General features: G+C 29.3%; 1 protein-coding gene across 2 annotated transcripts; it reads left to right on the forward strand.

The window, feature by feature from the left end:
- The first annotated feature begins 5,313 nt into the window (after positions 1 to 5,313).
- On the forward strand, positions 5,314 to 18,842 carry LOC148226772 (uncharacterized). 2 transcript variants are annotated; one of them, XM_088204054.1, is made up of 3 exons: positions 5,314 to 5,567; positions 17,657 to 18,250; positions 18,321 to 18,842. In XM_088204054.1, the coding sequence occupies exons 1-3, from the start codon at positions 5,535 to 5,537 to the stop codon at positions 18,675 to 18,677; spliced, it is 984 nt and encodes a 327-aa protein (XP_088060180.1). In that variant the 5' UTR covers positions 5,314 to 5,534; the 3' UTR covers positions 18,678 to 18,842. The 2 variants fall into 2 exon arrangements, with proteins under 2 accessions (XP_088060180.1, XP_088060181.1); XM_088204055.1 differs by lacking the exon at positions 5,314 to 5,567 and adding an exon at positions 14,955 to 15,086.
- Positions 18,843 to 20,739: the final 1,897 nt, after the last annotated feature.

Here is a 20,739-nt window from a genome sequence, read left to right on the forward strand (position 1 = left end):
ATTAAGCGCTTAACGTCACGTGATTAATTATTCTATCGCTTTGATACAGCTATTCAATTTTTTTACCAATAATAATCGACCAGTAATTGATCCAGATTTATGTAAAACGTAGTGTTTTTTTTTAAATTATATACATACATACATATTTATATATTTTTTTTATTATCTTTTAGAAAACCTACGCGCTACATTTGTTTAGAACCATGAAGTACTAGTCGACCTTGGAAGAAATGGATACAGTGCATTGACTCTCACTATGACTGTCATTTTTGACTGTCACTACTATATAATAATGTACTATATTTTTACTATATAATATTGTATAATCATTGTGTTTATATTATGCTGTGTATTATTAATATTTCGACTAGTTATGACATGACATTTTGAGAAACAGGCAATACCGATATTAACAATGGACCTCTACAGTCACTGCAAGCTATCACGATAGGAGTACTTTAAGGCAGCTTTCTCGGACCTCAACACTTCGTTGATGTGTTCATTAGCGATATGGCAGTTTATAAAAACTGACAGCTCTCGATGTATGCTGATGTCACACTTATATAATATTATATCAATTATATGCTATTGTCTGGCGATAAAATATGCTAACGATCATATTTAATCTATAAAGTATTTATGCGATCAATTGACACAGGGGTAAGCTGCTAGCGATTAATTGATGTTGGTAAATTGCTGGCGGTGAATTGCGAGCGATAAATTTTCCAGACCCCTATTTTTAATATTCCTACAAGGTACTGATCTAGCGTTGAGTTATTGCACATAGTTTTATCTTATATTTTCTAGTTCGTTTTTATTCTATATTTTAATGGCTTATAAATGTGCGCTGATGAAACAGCTGTCATAAATATTTTAATGATCTTGTAACTAGTTGCAAAAAAAGCTGTTATATTTAGAATTAGTAGACAACCATTACCTCACCTCTTAAAAGCAAACAAGAAAATTGCATAAAATACATTGTTAGCGTTAAAGATTTAGGTATACATTTAATCATGAGAAGCTGTCTCAATAAGTTATGAAAATAATAGTAACTAATTATAATGTAGAGTCCGAAACTCAGATTTAATGTAATCAATCACAAAAATTTGATTAGAATTTTTTTACTTAATATATTTTTTTATTCTAAGCAGTTAAAACAATTAAAATGAATAAAAATACTAGAATAAAAATAATTTAAGATAAGCATTTATTTCTACATACATGTAAATTTTTGTAGTTTTCATTATAAATTTAACTTAAATTTACTAAGCATATTGCGAATAAGTCTTTCGGATACTGCATGAACACTAAAACCGATATATAAGAGCATCATATTTTTTTCTCATAATATATGCATGTACAGTAACAACAGTTATACATTTTTCTGCTCATCGCAAAGCAATAAAAATAATCACACACCTTGAATTTTTATTTAATAAAAAATACTACAATAATGTTTTAAAATTAAAATTGCAATTAATTTATCCTATTATTAGCGTTACTTTTATTTTATATAATTTTAATATTATTTTGTTAACTAGAAAATGGTTATAAACCATTAAATAAAAAAAATACGCCTTTCAGTTAAAAATCTGCCATTTTAGCGACATGTGTTGCATATTTTTTGTTGTTCAGTCAAAAATGTTAAGAGATTCGTCACAATGGGACGTGGCAAATTTTCACTTGCAAATCGTGACCAAAAGCCGGCTCTCGATCAGATCCCAGCTCTTTGTGCATTATTCATTGACGTGATTACGGGCATTGAGTCGCGGACGTCCGGATGATGGATTGGCCCCGGGCCCCAGGGACAAAACGCGGCCCTGGGCCCTAGCGGCAGACGACACGGCTATTTGCATTGTGGGTCTGCGTGTCCCACCCCGACACGTAGTAGCATCGGACCCTCTGACATGGGGTGGGATTTCAAGAGGGGACTTCTCCAAGACACAATACCCGACGATGTGATTGTACAATGGTCTCTGTTCTGATCGACCAATAGAAATCTTCGTGCAATATATGTATTTATTTTTTGTAAACAAATATTTTGTTGAGATCGACGGTGAAAGTTGCTCTAATGCATTTTTTTTATAATCGCATACATCATTATGTTAATTTTATTTATGACGTTATCGTAGATAATGCATGTGCAGAATGAATTTCAGTCCATATAATTATTTTTTTTCTTAAAAAATCAGAATACGAGTGGAAATCTGTCGTAGAATTTACGTTGTGTAATCAATTATTATTATATACGTACAATCAATGGAATCCGGTTTAACGAATAAGCGAGTGCTCTAATATCGTTCATATTTTCTAAACCACTCAAAGGTATTTTGAGTATGCTATGTAAATTTAGTTGATTTTTTATTAAAAAGCGCTTAAAAAGATTTCATGGCAAGTCGGGATTTTTTTTAGTTAATCGACCTTAATCTATTTTAATAATTACAGTTTTTATATACATTATTTTTAACTACACTATAGATAAACGTATCTGTTTATTTAGTAGTACTGAATAATGTAGTCTCTCAAGTTGTATCGAAGATCGGGTTGAACTTTACGGTTAAGTGCTCGGCGGTCAAATTGAATACTCGTTCTTTTAAGGGTTATCTAGTTAGATTCGGCTTAGTTTTACTTGGCGGAAGTTTGGTTAAGCTCTCGTTATTTAAAATTGGAAGCAAAGTGATTCCAAAGTTAAGTTTAAATGCAGTACCTGGCGTAAGTGATAAAAGTAACTCTGGTTTTTATAATCCATTAAGAAAATGAGAAAAGCCCCCATTTAATTTGTCCAAAAAATGCATGACATTTCATGAAATACTATGAATCTAATGATATCAAAATGTTAAAACGAAAGAACGACTATTGACTGGCCAATTCCCTGGAAAAAGCTAAAATTACGTCACTAATTATAAACCAGAAATTCCCTAAAAAAAATAATCTATTCAGAAAATATGTCTTTTCGGTGTAATCTTATCGGAATACATATTCACCGGTAGATATATATTTTTAACGGTAAAAATATAATTTATCTTGCAGGTACTAGTAAAGTATTATGATTTTAACTTCCATATGTAGTAATATTTACATAATTGGTCAGAAAAATGTATGTCATTTAATTATAAACTATGAATCTTAATGAAATAGAAATATTTAAAAAAAATGAAATGACGTCCCTGATTCTAAACCTCAGAAGAAGAAGTACAGACAGACGTTGCATCTCGCATATTGCTCCATAGTTTACATACATTTCGATATTATACTATGTTTTAAAAATATGATAGCTATCCTTACCGATATTATTACGGAATTCTGATATGAGAGTATTGGATAAAGTAGATTCAAATCGAATTTTGGTCAATAGAAGGGCGCAAAAAACAATTATCACTTCTCAGAAGTCAAAAATTCACGTCAAAAGCAATAAAATCGTGTCGGTGCCGTCGCACTGCGACGGCGACGGCACGATTTTATTGCTTTTGACGTGAATTTTTGACATCTGAGAAGGGATAATTGTTTTTTGCGCTCTTCTATTGACCAAAATTCGGTTTTGATGTGCTTCAATTTATTCTTACTTATCATTCGTCGTAATATTATAATAAAAAATCTTGACTTAAGCGCTGAAGTGTTGCGCGAAAATCACGCGGCAAAAAATAACCTGTCGATTAGTGATTATTACATAATTATAATTCCGATCGATCATCACAGATCAGGTTTAGCTAGATTTTCCTAATCTCACGGATAAATATCGCAATGCTTAATTAAAATTGAGCTAGCTTATATACATTAGGAATAAAAAATTCTCTATTAATGAGCTATTTTAACTGATAGAGAATATAAAAGAAATACGCAATTTCGTTCATGCTTTACTAAAAAAAGATGCAGCTTAATTAATTGCCACAATTTTTTTAAAATAAAATGCAAATAAAAGTCATGCCTTCCGGTGATGTATACTCAATGTACATGCTAAAATGTGTAAAAATACTAGTGATTAAATATTAGAATATTTTATTTATTTTTTATATACTTTATTTATATTGCTATATATTTAATAATATATAGCAATATAAATAAAGAAACTAAATAAGTTTAAAACCTCTGTACAAAAACGCTACTTTCGTGCGAAGCAAAAAATCAAACTGGCAAATTGATATACCTGATTTTTTGACACATCTAATAATTATAAATTTATTGTAAGCGTATTATAGAGTAATGTTTAAATTATTTATAGAAATATTAACATATTTATATGACACCTCAGATTTATCAGAATCTAAAAACCAGTATTATACGCTTTGTGAAAATATGTAGATAGATCATTTTAATAGAAAGCAATGTTCTCTTTGTTGATGATAATAATAATAGAACATATTTTTTACTCCTATTACAAAACATAGGTCAAAACGTTATCAATGTTACAGAGAAAGCATGTAACGGTAAATTATTATTTAAGATTAATTACATACAACTATAAAGCAGTATTCAAAGAGTTCAATATAGCCCGAAGGCGTTATTCAGCTCCAACTTAATTTTTAATATCAATAGAAACGAATACCTACATGTCAATATTGGATTAATATATGAGAATATCCCTTAACTTTTACGATCCTAATTAGAATAAATTACATGTGTATTAAAATGTAGTACTTTCTCTTCAACTCGTTGATATAAAAAAACTAATAAAACCCACACAGAATCCAGTTTAGGATCGCTTTAATACGAATCTATACTGCGAATTAACAATGTCAATTATTAATAGCATTCGGCTTATTGATTTACTACGCCTACCAATTTATTTCATTTTATTTGATTTTAGTAGACCTATAAATTTTGCTTTTATCGGACTGTCAGTTAAGTTTCACATTGATAAACACATTTTTATATACTGTAAATTATATGGCAGTGATAATGAGCGTTATTATTTTATGTATGGTTCATAGGAACATGTTTCAATTTAATACGATTACTTTAATTACAATTATTATACACATTCCACATTCCAATCTGTACCATTATGTATTATACTACATTTTATTTTCATAATATTGTAGGACAACAATAATAACTTAATACGCGAGTTTAGAAGTACCGATATAGATGTATTTTATTGTTGTTCAGTCTCGTTTTATATTATATATTTATATATAGGACTTGGCGTGAATTCCTGTTTGTTGTCGTTAAGCGAAAAACGTTATTTTATAATTGTATACACGTGTATATGCTATTTTATGTTGTTGAGAATGTATATATGTTATACATGTATACATTCATATGTATATGTATATTTTTTTGGTATTTTCATTAAACGTCGCGGAAAGCGTTCGTGTGGGATTTTTCGCTACGCTCAGCGAGCTGGCGAACGAGGGATTGTGGGACCCTTGTGTTTGCTCTGGCAGGATTACATTCGGCCAGGATGTTTTTGTTGTGTAAATGGTGCCGATCGATCATGCTGTCAGTGGAGCAGAGCTACCACCTTCCAGGCTAGCTGCTGCTCCTCCGCAGACGTCCAGACAAAGCACTCACCTGCCACCGAGGGTGGGGCCGAAATGGAAGCTATAGCACCAAATTGCTGGGAAAGTGTCCGTATTAACATGTCAAAATTGCAAACGAATAGGGAGCAAAGATAGAAAAAAAATATGTTATTATAAGAGCGAAAAGATGAAAGGCAAAATTGTATTTATCACAAATCATCAGATATCAACGTTGATATCATATTTTCTCAACATAAGAGCTGTTATTTTTGCTATTTATAGTAAGAAGATACACGTATGTGAGAATATATATCTAATATGTGACAACGTTTAGTGTGTCGCATTAGTAAGAAATATATAAAAATTATTATTTGATTGTGTATGATATATATACAAATTTGTGTTTGTGATGCCTCTAAAACTTAAAGTTAAAATATTTTATTGGATGCATCCAGTGGCGTAGCTATGGGGGGGTCGGAGGGGGCGGCACTTACTTGGGGGCAGCATATTCGCGATGGAATCGTCTAGTGTGGTTCTTAACCCTGAATAAACTAAAGTTTATGTAAATCTACGAATAGCAAGAGCTTAACAATAATCAATTTATTATTTTAAGAAATGCTGATTTTTTGATCCTGCAAAAAAAAAGTATGGGGGGGGGGCAGCAATTTTAAAAATTGCCCCGGGCGGCACATACCCTAGCTACGCTACTGGATGCATCAGTGGCAGATTACCACAGAAGCATATATGGCACACGTCTCCAGATCTTGGTGGGTCTCAAAAATAATTGATATAACACCCATGTATTTAAAAAAAAAATTATGTTGAGACAAACTTAACTATAGATTTCCTTGGTACGGTTTTGTGCATGCATAGACTTGGGAAAGATACAAGTAATAGATCTTACATTTTAATGGTTAAAAATGTATATAGTCTCATTTAATCCAACTTGGAGGTCATCTTTCTTGGAAGTGAGGTAGCTATTTGTGATATTATTATTGAATCATAGGTAAAATAAAAATAATATGTTTATTTTATTACATACCAGTTTTATTTTAGAAAAAATGTCTAAACTTAGGAATTAATTTAAAACGTTTAAAAATTGTGAAAAAATAAAGTAAAAACGATTTATTAATTAGTTCCGTAGAGTACTAAAAATATTTTGAACAAGTCCAATTTGAGTTACCAAGATGGTTGGGATCAAGCCTGCCGAGAGGGGGGGGGGGAGACGGAAAAAACCTAAGGCCTGTTCTCCTTGAAGGGCCCGACTCTGAAAAAAAATATATTAAAATAAATAAGAACTGACATTTGTGATGTATTTCAGATATGTTTCTTTTGCGTATTGCACACAATACTAAATGAAATAAAAGGAGTGGAACATTGCCTTCAAAAGCACTCATTTTCTAGGAAATATTATACTTTCACAATAAACATTATTAAACAAAGGAACAGATTGTATTTTTATGTGCGGTTTTGTGATAAAAACTGTTTGCAAATTATTGTTGATCTTATTACTTTCTGAACCTTATAAAATATTACACTTAATTCAGAGAAAATATCCAAGGAATGTAAATTAGTAGCAGTAAATTTAGCTATTTGATCAGACATTCAGATAGACGAAAAAGGAAGCAGCCAAGAAATAATAAAGAATCAATAACAGCATCAGCTGAATTATATAAATTTAATGTTTTTATTGATTGTATTATCGCTAATTTGATAAGTATAATAGTTTGATGAAGCAAAATTTATAAATAATGCATATATTTTTATGTGGTTATTTTGCATCTAAAATGATGATGAAATTCGGAAAAGGCGAAAAATACGAAACAAACATAAGGCTGATCTTTCTGAAGAAATATTACATTTAAAATCAATATGTGATGCAAATATTGAAATAAAAAATACTTTATCCATACAGTTGCTAAATAAAATAAATCAACTCATAATATTGTTATTGGCTTAAGATTATTTCCCCCCCCCCCTCCCTTTAATTTGACCATAAAAATGCATGTAATCCTATGAATTTGAATGATATCGAAATATTAAAAACGACCACTGGCTCAGTTTTTTCCAAGGGGGGCCGAAAAAATCTGATATGAATCTTTGATACTGAACTAGAAATTCTCGGGCTATACCTAAAAAAAATCTCGAATCTAACCCGAAAATATTTTTTAAATATGTCATTTCAGTGAAATCATATTGAAATAGATTTTCACAGAAATATATATTTTTACCAGTGAAAATATAATTTATTTGGCAGACAGGGCCAGCCCTGAGTACTCTTATTTTTTAAAAATAAATTTTAGGGAAATACAAAAATACTCATATACATATTCATATATCAAATACAAAAATACCATGAATTGTTATTAGTTCCTTATCCCTACATTCCTCACTAATCTTGCCCTTTATTTTCGTCAGAACTCCCGAATATTTTTCAGTTAAGCTTGGTGCTCCTTCAGTAGTCACACTCACGAATTTTTTCCATCGTAATTTATACTTGATTAGGAAATTATACTTGTTCAAATGTATCATTTCCATTGATTGTTCTTCAATTATGTCGAAATCAGGGGTACATGCTCTTATAAAAAATAATAATTGAGCTGTACCATTTTGATCAGCACTTTCATCGAGAGCGATTGAATACCACCTTGTCGATTGTAATATTGATAACAGTTGCTTATTCACATCATTATCAATACATTAAATTCTACGTGTTATTGTCCGTCAAGATAAACTTACTGTTTGTAATTGGTTTTTAATACTAGGACATACAATATCATAATTTAACATAGCTCTCCTTATCCACGTTAATGTATTTTGTCGTGATAATAAATTGTGACTTAATTTATCTGCTGCTTTCGAAGTCTGAGCTATATCCATTATGTTTAGAATCGAAAGGTCTCAATATCTGAGATTGAAACATTTGGAAAAAAGATGAAAAGTAAAAACGAGAACTCCCATATATATGTAGTATTAATTAAATCAGTTTCTGAGAGCAGTGAATTTAAATGAAGAGCGTCATTAACCGTTTATTAGGTGGTCTCTTTTTTTAACTAGCTAATGTCATTGTTAATACTTAACACTACACCATTTATCATACATATATTTATATTAGAAAAAAATTAACAATGAGAAATAAGCCTCCAATGTCTTTGTAATATAATTTTTTTTGGCAAACTCCATGTTAACTATTATGTAGTTTTTTCCGTCATTAATTTTAAAATATTACCTTTACTTTTTAACCGGAAAGCAGGGACTAATTTTCACAAAACAGCTTTTTAACGTGCTCCATTACTGGATCGTTAGATAATGCTTTCATTTTTTACATTATTAAAACGCTTTAATAGACTTTTAGTATATTTTTTATTTACGCTTGTGCATGTACCGGATAAGATTAATTATAGAAGCGATTACTACTTCTTTTTAGGACTTGTGACTTTGAGATGAAAGTTTGTCCATTACAAGACTGTTGCTCCGCACGTAATAGTTCGTCAGTGGTAGTCAAATGACAGTGACCGTCAAATATCATAAATATGAAACAACATTCACAACGTCGTGAACGCAGAGACGTTCTGACAGACGCGTTTAGAAATCGCTCAGTTCTCATCACGAAAAGTCGGTCTGAATCTCAATTTTGGGTTATGTAAATGAATTCAACGCGTGCGTTGTTACGCAAGGCGCTAAACGCACGTATACTAATAGTTATTGTATTATATAAACGCGTTTTAGATTGAATTTTTATATTGCAGTCTGACCTTTAACGAGGACGTGAGATCTGAGATATGATTCTTCTTGATTAAATTACGAAATTGGATTTTTTAATTACTAATCCAATCATTTCAATCAAATGTATGAAAACTAAAAGCGAAATTTATTCCATCTATTTTATTAAAATTAAATATGACTAAATTATACCTTTCGCATACATATATTATGTAGCAGAGAGGTACTCGATTTGTCGAAAAAATACACCATCCAATTTCGGTGAAAACCTGTCACGTTATGATTGTATTTTTACGATGATGTATGTTTATGCGCCTGGCTGTGTATGACATACAATTTTTTGTATGCATAGCCCCAAAAACTACTTTAAAAGTCATTAATGTGAAAATATTTTATTTGATGCATAACATTGGAAATTAGTATGTAATGTTTTGTTATTAAAAATTATCAGATTTACAAGGCTTTAATATTTCTAATAAAAACTTAATTAATCAAAATCACATTAATAACATCTAGGTATAATGGCGTGGCGGAGGTAAGAACAATAATATTCTTTGGTTAACCAAGACAGGAAGACGACGATCTGTATCATTAATATCTGATCTGCTTTTATGGCAGCCCTAATATCTTCACTAACAACCTCCAAGAACTACCCGCCATTACGTAGATATTTATTATCAAAATACCTGTAACGAAATTTTTACACTACATTTAATGGCATCCTTGCTAATTTATATAATGTATTTTTCTGAATCAAATATTCGAATTATTTGTTCTATTTTCAACTATAAGAATATTCGAATGGTCTAATATTTGTAAAATATTAATTTATACTATCTCGAATGAAATTTAAAAAATCTTTGAATGAAACAATTTTTATACTTAAGCAACACACTTAATCGTTTTCTCTCTCAATATACTCAAGTGACTAGTGCTGCTCTAAAATCCATGGTCCTTTATGTGCCCTAATATTGTTTTGAAATGCGAGACAATGAGACGCTCTTTTTTAACAAAAAATCGAAAAATATTTGTGAATAGAACGTTTATCAGCGGTATCTACTATGATCGAAATTCGCAGAATTCTTTCTTTGAATGAAATACAATGTTGAAATTGCCCACCCGTTATTAACCAAGAACCTTAATTAAGAACCCAAATCCCTGCCCATTGCATTACAGGTGTTTAAACTACTTTTGTAGCATTATGACCGGTTGAAAAACAGAATGCATAATATAGCTTAACTGAGATTATTTTATCTCCACTACCATTGCTGGTTTAGATTTTAAAATATTAAAACAAAAAATATACCACTATTACAATAAATAGTATTTGATACAACTAGTGTTTACAAAGACCGAAAGAATAATGCAATTATTGTTAATTTATAAAATAGTAATACCTGGGATAATCTGATAAACCAATAATAACTTACAACTACCGTTAAATAAATACAGACAATAAAAAAGAGTCTGGTTTTGTCCTAAATCATTCACATTGCTTAAAGGATCGAGAATTGGAAGGAACGTTGGACTTCTCCTATTTTTTTATCGGTTCATAAATTAGAACACTATCGTTTTGGATCAATTCTACTTTTTCTGTCAAGAATTTCAGAAAGCAGAGCTTGACTACATAACGCACACCTTGCTTCTGACTTCTGAATAAATGGAATTCGCCGAATAGACAAAGATGACCATTAAAATAGCAAAAATTAACTCCTACTTTCGAGTTAAGTAGTAACCTGAATCCCAAGAGTTCAACCTGATCTTTGAGACGAGTTGAAGCAGTATTGAGACGAAAATAGCCACATATTCAATACTGCGCAAATTGCAAAGGTATTGTACATAATAAGACATATCTATCTGACCGTTCCGTTTTTTCGTTTTATATTAAATCACTCTTTCACAAATACTTATAGGTTAAAAAATTGAGACAAAAATGGTTCGTTCCATTTTCAACGTTCGCAGCATTTTAAGCTTACTAGTTGGTAAAATGCTAATTTGATTATAAAATGATATGTTTAAACCTATTATTTATCGGAACGGCCTATGGAGGGTTCCGCGTTACTATCACCTTCTGGATTAATTAGAATATTTTTGGGAAAGTAGGTATGTCTAATAACAGTAGATATTGACAGGTCATCCCTCATAGATATCAATCGCTATTTGATTACAAGGAGTTTCAGGATTGGTCCTCATTGGTCAGTTGAATGTTATAAAACCTGTTTGTTATAATATATATATATTTTGTTAAATATGTACAGAAAAATACAGGTGTCAAAATCGGGCGAGAGTCGTATAACATTAAGTTGAATTGGCTCTTAAGAGTCTATAAGTCATCTGCCAGTCCGAGGAGCTATACCATATAATTTTTAGTCTACTGATCCGAGAAAGCTAATACTAATCTAGCTCCACCTCCAACATCACTTTTTAAAAGCTCACGTTTCAAAGTGCTATCATGATTGGCGACCGTCTGATAATGACAAAGGATAATTTTAGCAATGCTTATTCGATGTGAGTACATTTATATTCTTAGACGAATCGTAAAGCGTATGAATAAATTGGTTTGAAGAGATTTTGCGGTAATTAATGACATTAAAAAATCTGAGAAGTTATTGTGCAATTTTAGGTGTTTTGAAATGTCGATTTTACTAATGTTTTCTTAAGTTAAATATATGTCTGTCTCGATGGCAAGCTTTATGAATAATAGAATAATAATTTTTCATTGCTTTTGCGGGTGTGGGCAGAGAGAGCGTTTCGTGAACTGTCACAGGCAATAATTTTAAGGACCAAAACGCCACCATTGTCAGCCCCAACCATTTCACCTTGTGGCGTCAAATGAAAGTCGAGGTTTATCTTTCTAGGATGTTACACTCAACCGCAAAATTGAGTAACTAGTGTTTTCCTCTGGAGGGAGTGCCAAACTCAAGTGTCACTCTGGCTGCCATCAGTGGTAAGGCCTTTGGAACAAGTCCACTATAGTACTACTAAATAAAATATTCTGCCTCTCTGTACATAAGCTTGTACTCTGCTGTGCTAGTATTCTAAAATGTTTTTAATAGGGGCTCGACAAGCTAAGGGATAAGAACTTCAATGTGAGCCGAAAAAAGTAACTGAGCTTACCTCAGCTGGTTGACGATTCAAGATCCACTTTCTGCTGTGGCTCAAACCCGTTGGTGTCCCTGGCGCCTCCGTGAACAAAAAATATGTTGATAAGCAAACTTTATTTTATTTTTATATTTACTAAAATACAGTTCAAATACTGTCTTCCATTTTTTTATATAATAGTAACAATTGTCCCAATATAATATGACTATTAAAATTATTATGCAAGTAATTAAATTATTAGAAAAATAATATATAATGTGATTTAATCACACAATGGTAAAACATTTAAATGTAAATGATATTTTTTCAATATATGTTTGAAAAAATACACAAACCTATCATATCGGATGATTTGAACCATCCTGTTCTTTGCAGTAAGAGTTAATTGTTAGTTGTAGGTAAAAACATAAATAAATCCACGAATGATCTATTATTAAAACATTTAGAATAATATATTATACATTCCATCTAGATATTTTACCATTAATTTGTAATTTACTTTATAATATATAAAGTTAATTGCTTATGGTAAAAAAATATTAACATATTTATTAATTATATGAAAAAAATGAACATGCATTTTTAGAGCACAACAAAGCATTTTGTATGCAAAAAATATTTATAAAAAAAATAATATATTTATTAAAATTGACAACCATAAACATGGTTTTCCCATACAAATTTACGTCGCTTTTATTGTTATTTTTAATGTGAAAATTCTAAGGGCTTCATACAAATAAGCCCAGCGGCGAAAGTGAAAAGAAAGATTGATCACTATATTGAAAAGCGGGATTATATTATACATTTATCTACATGGGCACATGTGACATACCAAAATATATTATACACACAAAAGCTAGAACTGCTATTAGACAGAAGTACTCAAGCAAAAAATAATAGTTTTTATTTTATTATATATATAATTTTATATATAGTTTATTGGGGTTAATTATAAAATGAATTGGTTGCTTTTGTAAAAAAATGCTTCAATTACTATATTGCATGTTAGATTTTTTTTATTATTTGTAAGATACACAATGTTAAGACCTTGTCATATATATTTCTTTCATGTTATTGTACAATAAAGTATTTCACATTCACTGAAAGTAGTAGTGTCATATGTTTATAAAATGCCCATTATGTTTTTATATTACAGATCAAACGACTCATATCATATTCCACATGTGGTAATAAATCTTATGTTACATTTTTTAAATAACACATTACGTGTATATTATTTGCTGTATTTTCCTTTCTTTCTTCATTTTCGGTACTACGTATCGATTATGATCCAATCCGGTCTTCAATGTGAAAGTAATAAACTAGTTTATTTTTGATGTCCATAGATAAGCTTACGTCTATCACATTATGTTGTAGAAAAAATGTGATTGTTGCGATGAGTTTCAAGTGCATTTTAAATTAGTGAACGGTAAAATATTCAATTTTATTTTTATAATATGCAGTTTTTGGCATCGTTACACCTATTTATTCTAAAATTTATTGAGCGTTGAAAAGATTATTTCAAACAAAGTTTTGATTGGTTTGATTCGAGTTCAAGATATCAAATGATAAACGATCAATTAAACGCGATAGGATTTGACGTCGAAATAATAAACAGCCTCAAGGCACATCATTAATTAATTAAAAAAACGTTTACTACTGATAAATAAACTTCAATAATATGATCTGGCAAAATATACTAATGTAATACTGTAAAAAAAGTATCAATCAAATAATTTCCGGCATAATACAGATTTAAAAAAAAATATATAAAATAATGGGAACTGAGAAATTACGTCAAATGCGGAATTTTATTCACCATTTTTTTGTTAACAATTTGTTAATGAAAGTAATAATTTGTTAATTAGTTTTTGCAATAATTTCCTTAAATATTTTTTGCTGATGTAATTTAATTAAATAATATGTTCACTGTTCCGAAGATGATAAGCGATGATCTTGATAAAAAATAACTAGTTTGCGACTAATCCTTTCATTTTTTCACCATAGTTTTACCAGCAGATTTTTTTATGACTACGATAAATATAACTCAAATCAATTTACTTACTTTTTATTTTATTATGACGTACAATTTGTAATGGTTATATTTCTCTTGTCTTTGACAGAAAGAGCAAAAAAAGTTTAATTTCAGATGCATCTATAATATCAAATTAATTTTAACATAAATAATTGTTATAAGTTTTGTAGTGTTATTTATAGTGAGAGGTGCATTTTTATGCTTACTAGATATTTTAAAGATCTAATATTATTAAATATATGTATATATATAAGGCAAGATTTTGTTTTGTAACCCTCTTTTTAATATTCCATAAAGTAGGATACAACTTCATTGCTCATTGTTTCACCTTTGATAAGTTCATATTGACCTATTATAAGAAGTTATGAAGTGTCTCGATGTTATAAAATGTTATCTTAACTTCATACTATGCATTGAAGTAAAGGCAAGGTTCACTTTTATCTCTCCGTAATGTTTTCGCAAGAACCGGATGAAGAAATCGCATTCTCTGCATATCGAATTCGGAAATGAAATCAATACATCTTTTCAAAATATTCGTCGGTTGACATGAACGGTTGTAAAAAATGAATGAATTCATAGCGACCAGTTGACTAATTCAGTGAGTGGTGGGTATCTAATAGCAAGTACCACTGGAGGAATGGACAGAAAGTGATATAAAAACTCAAGGCTGCTGTGGACTGGTAGCATTTACCTCTTGACCACAAGTGCGAATACTTGTGTAACTTTCTACCAGATTGCTCTTGCAAGTCATCGACATGGTATCCAAGGTAAATATATACTTTTCTTCTCTTCCGGGACTTACACTTGACCCTTGCAGTTGAGATTTATCCGGGAAAAATATATTAACCCTCATAAAAACCTTGACCTTTACTATAGAAAAATGTTATGAACGTTTTTCGTAAAAAAGTTTTCATTACTTAGATTCACTTTAATTTTATTTAATGATAGTAAATAAGACAGAAAGTTATCATAATTATGTATCTTTATAAACGCGTTTTAAAAAGTAAGGCCTTAACAATTTGCTAACATATTTGCACCTCAAATATCTAAGATTTTTTGCATCATTCAAACAGTATTGAAATATCTGAACTAGTTCTTATTTCGATTAATTTTTCTAACTACTTTTATTTTAAATAAATTATGGAGTAGAGTACATTCATTATTTACATAAATCTGGTACTTCTTAAAATTGTTTTTCATTTAAAAAAATAGTTTATAGAATCGATTGTAATAAAAGCATTACAGCAATGGATTTATGTGTAAATTCTTTAGCCCTAACTACATTATAATTAACACCATTTTCTGAAACATATGCTATGCTAATCTCACATTTACAAAATAAATTACTAATTAAAAATATTTTCTTATTACAAAAAGCATATTAAAAAATGACAAAATTATTTTTAATTCATTTTACTTTGCAAGTCACTGTTTTTTTTAGTGATAATGAGTATGTTTAATATTTTGATAAATCTGATACAACTTTAAAATTGTTCTTATATCCACAGAATTAATTTACAGAATCAATATTAATTAAAGTACTTTATCAATGGCTTTATGTGTACTTTTTTAGCTATATGTAAAAATAAATACATAATATTGCCGTTTTCTTCCCACAAATCTGAGATATATGCTATGCAAATATTTTTTTAAATATAAATTTTTTTTACATATGAGCTCTTAATTAATTGTATTTTACTAGCAACATTTTTTTTAGTAATAATAGCTGTTAGTAAAATACATTAAAAATCTGGTAAATCTTTGGGGTTATTCTTATATCCAAAAAAATAATTTACAGAAATAACAGTAATCATTGAAGGCTTTATGTGTAATTTTTTAGCTCCAAATATATTATAAAAATATACTAAATAATGCCATTTAATTCCCACAAACTATATAATTAAACATATGCTATGCATATTTTACATTTATAAAATAAATTTATATTATAATAAATTTAAAGTCATACAAAAAGCATCCTAAAAAAATTACCAACGAGTTTTTAATTCATTGTATTTTACTAGCAACTATTTTTTTAGTGATAATGGGTGTATTCAATATTTTTATAAATGTGGTATATCTTTGAAATTGTTTATATATCTTAAGAATTAATTTATAGAATCAACATTAAATAAAGCATTTTATCAATGACTTTATGTGTAAATTATTTAGCTATAACTATATCATAAAAATATATTAAATAACGTCGTTTTGTTTCAATGAATCTGGTACATATAGTATAGAAATCTCACATCTTCAAAATAAATTTTATTTACTTGAAATAAAAATCATACGAAAAGCACCCTAAAAAAATGATTAAAAAATATATTTTAATGTTTTTTACTACCTACTATTTTTTTAGTAATAATGAGTACATTCATTATTCAGAAAAATCTGGTACTTGTTTAAATTAGTTATTTTAAACAAAGAATTTATTTACAGAATCGAAAGTAAAATTACTTTATATGTAAATTGTTTAGCTCTAACTGTATCATAAAATAATATTTAATAATGCTACTTCGTTTCCATGAATCTGAAACATATACTATGCAAATCTCACATCTACAAAATAAATTTAAAATTTTTTAAATATATAATCATCCTAAAAAAACTAAGGATAATTTTGTATTTTAATATATTTAATTATCAATGGATTTTTGTAGTAATAATGAATATATTTATTATTTAGAAAAATCTGAAAATATTTTTTAACCAAAAAAATAATTTCCATAATCGACAGTAATTAAAGCACTTTATCAATGTTTTTATGTGTAAATTGTTTAGCTTTAAATATAAAATAAAAAATACTTCAGAACGTTATACATACATATATTATGCCATACACAAAATAAAAAAATCATACAAAAAATGACAGCTGTAAAAATTTTGGTTAACTAATAAAAATAACAGGGTATAGAAAGGAACCAGATAAATCTAGAATATATAATTTTATGAATTAATTATAGTAAACCATACAGTTTTTTGACCTTGCTTTAGCTTTTTGTCAACCTTTTCTCTATTTGTTTGTAATATATTTTTAACTTAAGATTATAAACAAGTATATTTCTTGTCTTGCTATATATTTAAGTTTGAGTAACAGTACATTGTGGTAATTATAGTACCATTTTGTAATACACTCATATATCATTGTGTAAAAAATCATGTTTATCTTGTAACAAAGAAACATTGCATTGTTTTCGCACAACAAAAATGTGATATAATAGCACTCACTTTCAACCTTGGCAAAAAATACGCAATATAGCCTTGATCTACTACCTCTATTTTCAAGTTCCTGTTCAATTATATTTTTTTTAAAATCACGCATTTTTTATTACAGTTCATTTACGTAACCATTCTTGGTCTTGTCCATGTGGCATTAAGTCAAGAATCAGCTGCTTCATCTGCACAGATTGCCTATGCCATATCTCAAAACTATGACGAAACTGGACCTGGAGAGCACCAAGCATCGTCGAGTAGTCAAGAAGACTCCTCAGCTCATCAATATTCTACTCCAACTTACGCCCATCAATACCAACCTCAACAACAACAAATTTACACCCAGCGTCAATATTACCAACCTCAACAGTACACACAACCTCAACAGTATACACAACCTCAACAATACGTCCAACAACCTATCGCTTACGCCTTGCCTCAGCCCAAGATCGTATACTCCCATTCGCAAAATATTTTCGGACGCCAACAACAACCTTTACAATCTCATCAACAACAAGTTCCAAGCTATTCTCACTTCCAAATTTCTCCAGCTTCTCATTCTCAACCTTCTCACCTTGCATATACGCAACCTCAAGTGAAATACGTACAAATCCCCCAACCTGTTTATTCGCAATCGAGCATGATCAAAGCAGCACCAGTTAAAACTGAATCATACGAACCGAGTTCCCAATACACCTACTCTTACAATTTACCAGTAAATATACATTGATTACCTAACTATTATGTATAAAACATGTTTATATTTCAATCAATAAAATTTTCAGCACACTGTCCCAGCTGCTAGTAAGGAACAAGAAAGCTCTCAATCGCACGAAGAAGGCGCAGGAGCATACCAATTCTTGGAATCATCTCAATACTACAAACCCATCGACTATTCATCTACAGCCAATCTATACAACTCTGTCGTCCATCAGCAACAACCAAGTGCTTCTAAACCTCAAGAACACCAATCTTATATCACATCTTTATCCAAATCTACATATGCGACTCCAGTAACAGCCAAGGCTGTATACCAACCCACTGCCGTAAAACCAGTATATTCCGTAGCTTCTCTGAGTAAATTCAGTGCACCAATTACTCAACAATATAACAATCAACAACAATACGCATATAGCCACTAATGCGTTTAAATATTAATAGTAAAAAAAAACGATTATATCAATAATATCGATTGATTTTTATGCTTCATATAGAGACATCTGAGAATCACAAGTAATATTATTAATGTTATCCAAGTTTTAAACCACGCTGTATTTATTTTTTATGCAATATTACGTGATACTAGAAGTCGAAATAATTGTTGATTATTTTTAATTATTATGTAAATATTTTTATAATAAATATTTTTTAAAATTAATTCTTTATTTATATGTTCATGTGTGAATTGAAAATTATCTAAAAAGATAAGTGGTGTTATTGATAAATATTTTGCATCTATCGTATGATACTCTAGTATGTGAAAAGTTTTCAATTTTTAAGTTAGGATGTATATATAATACATGGTGAATTGTGGGGTGCTTTGCGATACAAGTTGTCAAAGGGTAAAATTGTGGGGTTGGCTCAGGATCAACTTTGATAGGATTAGCATATTTCACAAGTCTTTGATCGTGTTCGGAGATAGGTATCAACACTTCCCCTTCTTCCTGATGGATCACGCGGTTGTTTGTCAACAGGATAGACAAGCTAGATAGGTGTAGCTTTAACATTTTATGCCACCAGTCACTCAAATCTTGATTCACTCTTGTCAAGATAAAATAAGGCATGAGCAACATTCGACCATTGCATAACGTTTTAAATCTATTTATAATGCACATACATATATATTCTATCGGATAAGTTGTATCTAACAGAAAGCTATATTTAATGATGAGTGTGATCACAGAATCAACAAGATTGTGTTTGTGTGCATAAGTCGTATCGGTTCCTTATCGATACTTTAAATTTATTGTTGAATTAAATTCAGGTAGCTTATCTAGCATATGATTTTTTCATCTTTGATCGATAAGCAGTTATATTTTTTTTAATATGCATTAGACTCGTATTAAAATTCCCCCTGTATTATTTTGCGAACTTGAATAATTTGCTTTCGATTATAAATTATACATGAGGCGTGTTCAGTTCGTTCCGGAAACTCGAGTAAAAATGGGGTTGCAATTACTTCGCAGAGATCTTAAAGAGCAATTAAAATCATATATATTTTCTAATATATATGAATAGTGCTACTTAATTACATTAATGGATTCTAATGATATTAAATAAAGATTATTATTTATAAATATTTAAAAGAAAACAAGTTTTAAATTAGAAATGGAACAAAAATAGATAAAAAGAGCTGATATGAAATATCGATATATGAAAGTAAAAATAGCACAAATCGAAGGTCGATCGATGAAAATAAATTGTATATAAAGATCATTATTTTAAGCAATATTTTATTAAAAATATTAGCAATATAATACAGCAACTCAACAATATATAAAAGTTAATAAAATAATAATTTATGGATAAAAAAATGAGGCAATTTTTACGATTAAGATTGAAACATATTTTGACTAAATTTCTGTACCAGAATTTAAGATTGCTACTATTATACTCATGTTTGTATATATTTATATAAAATAAAATAAAAATATTAAATAAAGGTTGAGAAAATGTAAAACATTCCACTGAGACTGGGTTGCAAAATCTTAAACAGATTAGGTTAGAAATATGAAAGTACAAGTTTTCCAACCACCAGCACACTTTAGTATAATTTAAATTATTCTTATAACAGTTTCGAACAAACGAAAAGAGAAATCAAAAGTCCTAAAAGTCACATATTATTTTACTCAATGTAAGAGAAATCTCCTGACCAAACAATCAAAAGCAAGGAAAATAAAACTTTAGATGTATGTTTTTTATTTCAAATTCAAGTAAAGATAGTTAAATTAGTACAACGAATAAATGCAATGTTTTATTGAAAATTTTGTGTTTTCACTTTTTATTGTTTTAAAAATAGTTTAATTTTGTACAACTTAATTTTATTACACTAAATAATTTCCATAATAAAAGCCATATAGCTATTAAAAATATATATATATATATATATATATATATATATATATATATATATATATATATATATATATATATATATATATATATATATATATATATATATATATATATATAGGAGCGCTATAT

Source organism: Plectrocnemia conspersa, unplaced genomic scaffold, assembly GCF_051122295.1.
Source record: "Plectrocnemia conspersa isolate PC_06_02 unplaced genomic scaffold, ASM5112229v1 ptg000014l, whole genome shotgun sequence".
NCBI classification, from domain to species: Eukaryota; Metazoa; Arthropoda; class Insecta; order Trichoptera; family Polycentropodidae; genus Plectrocnemia; species Plectrocnemia conspersa.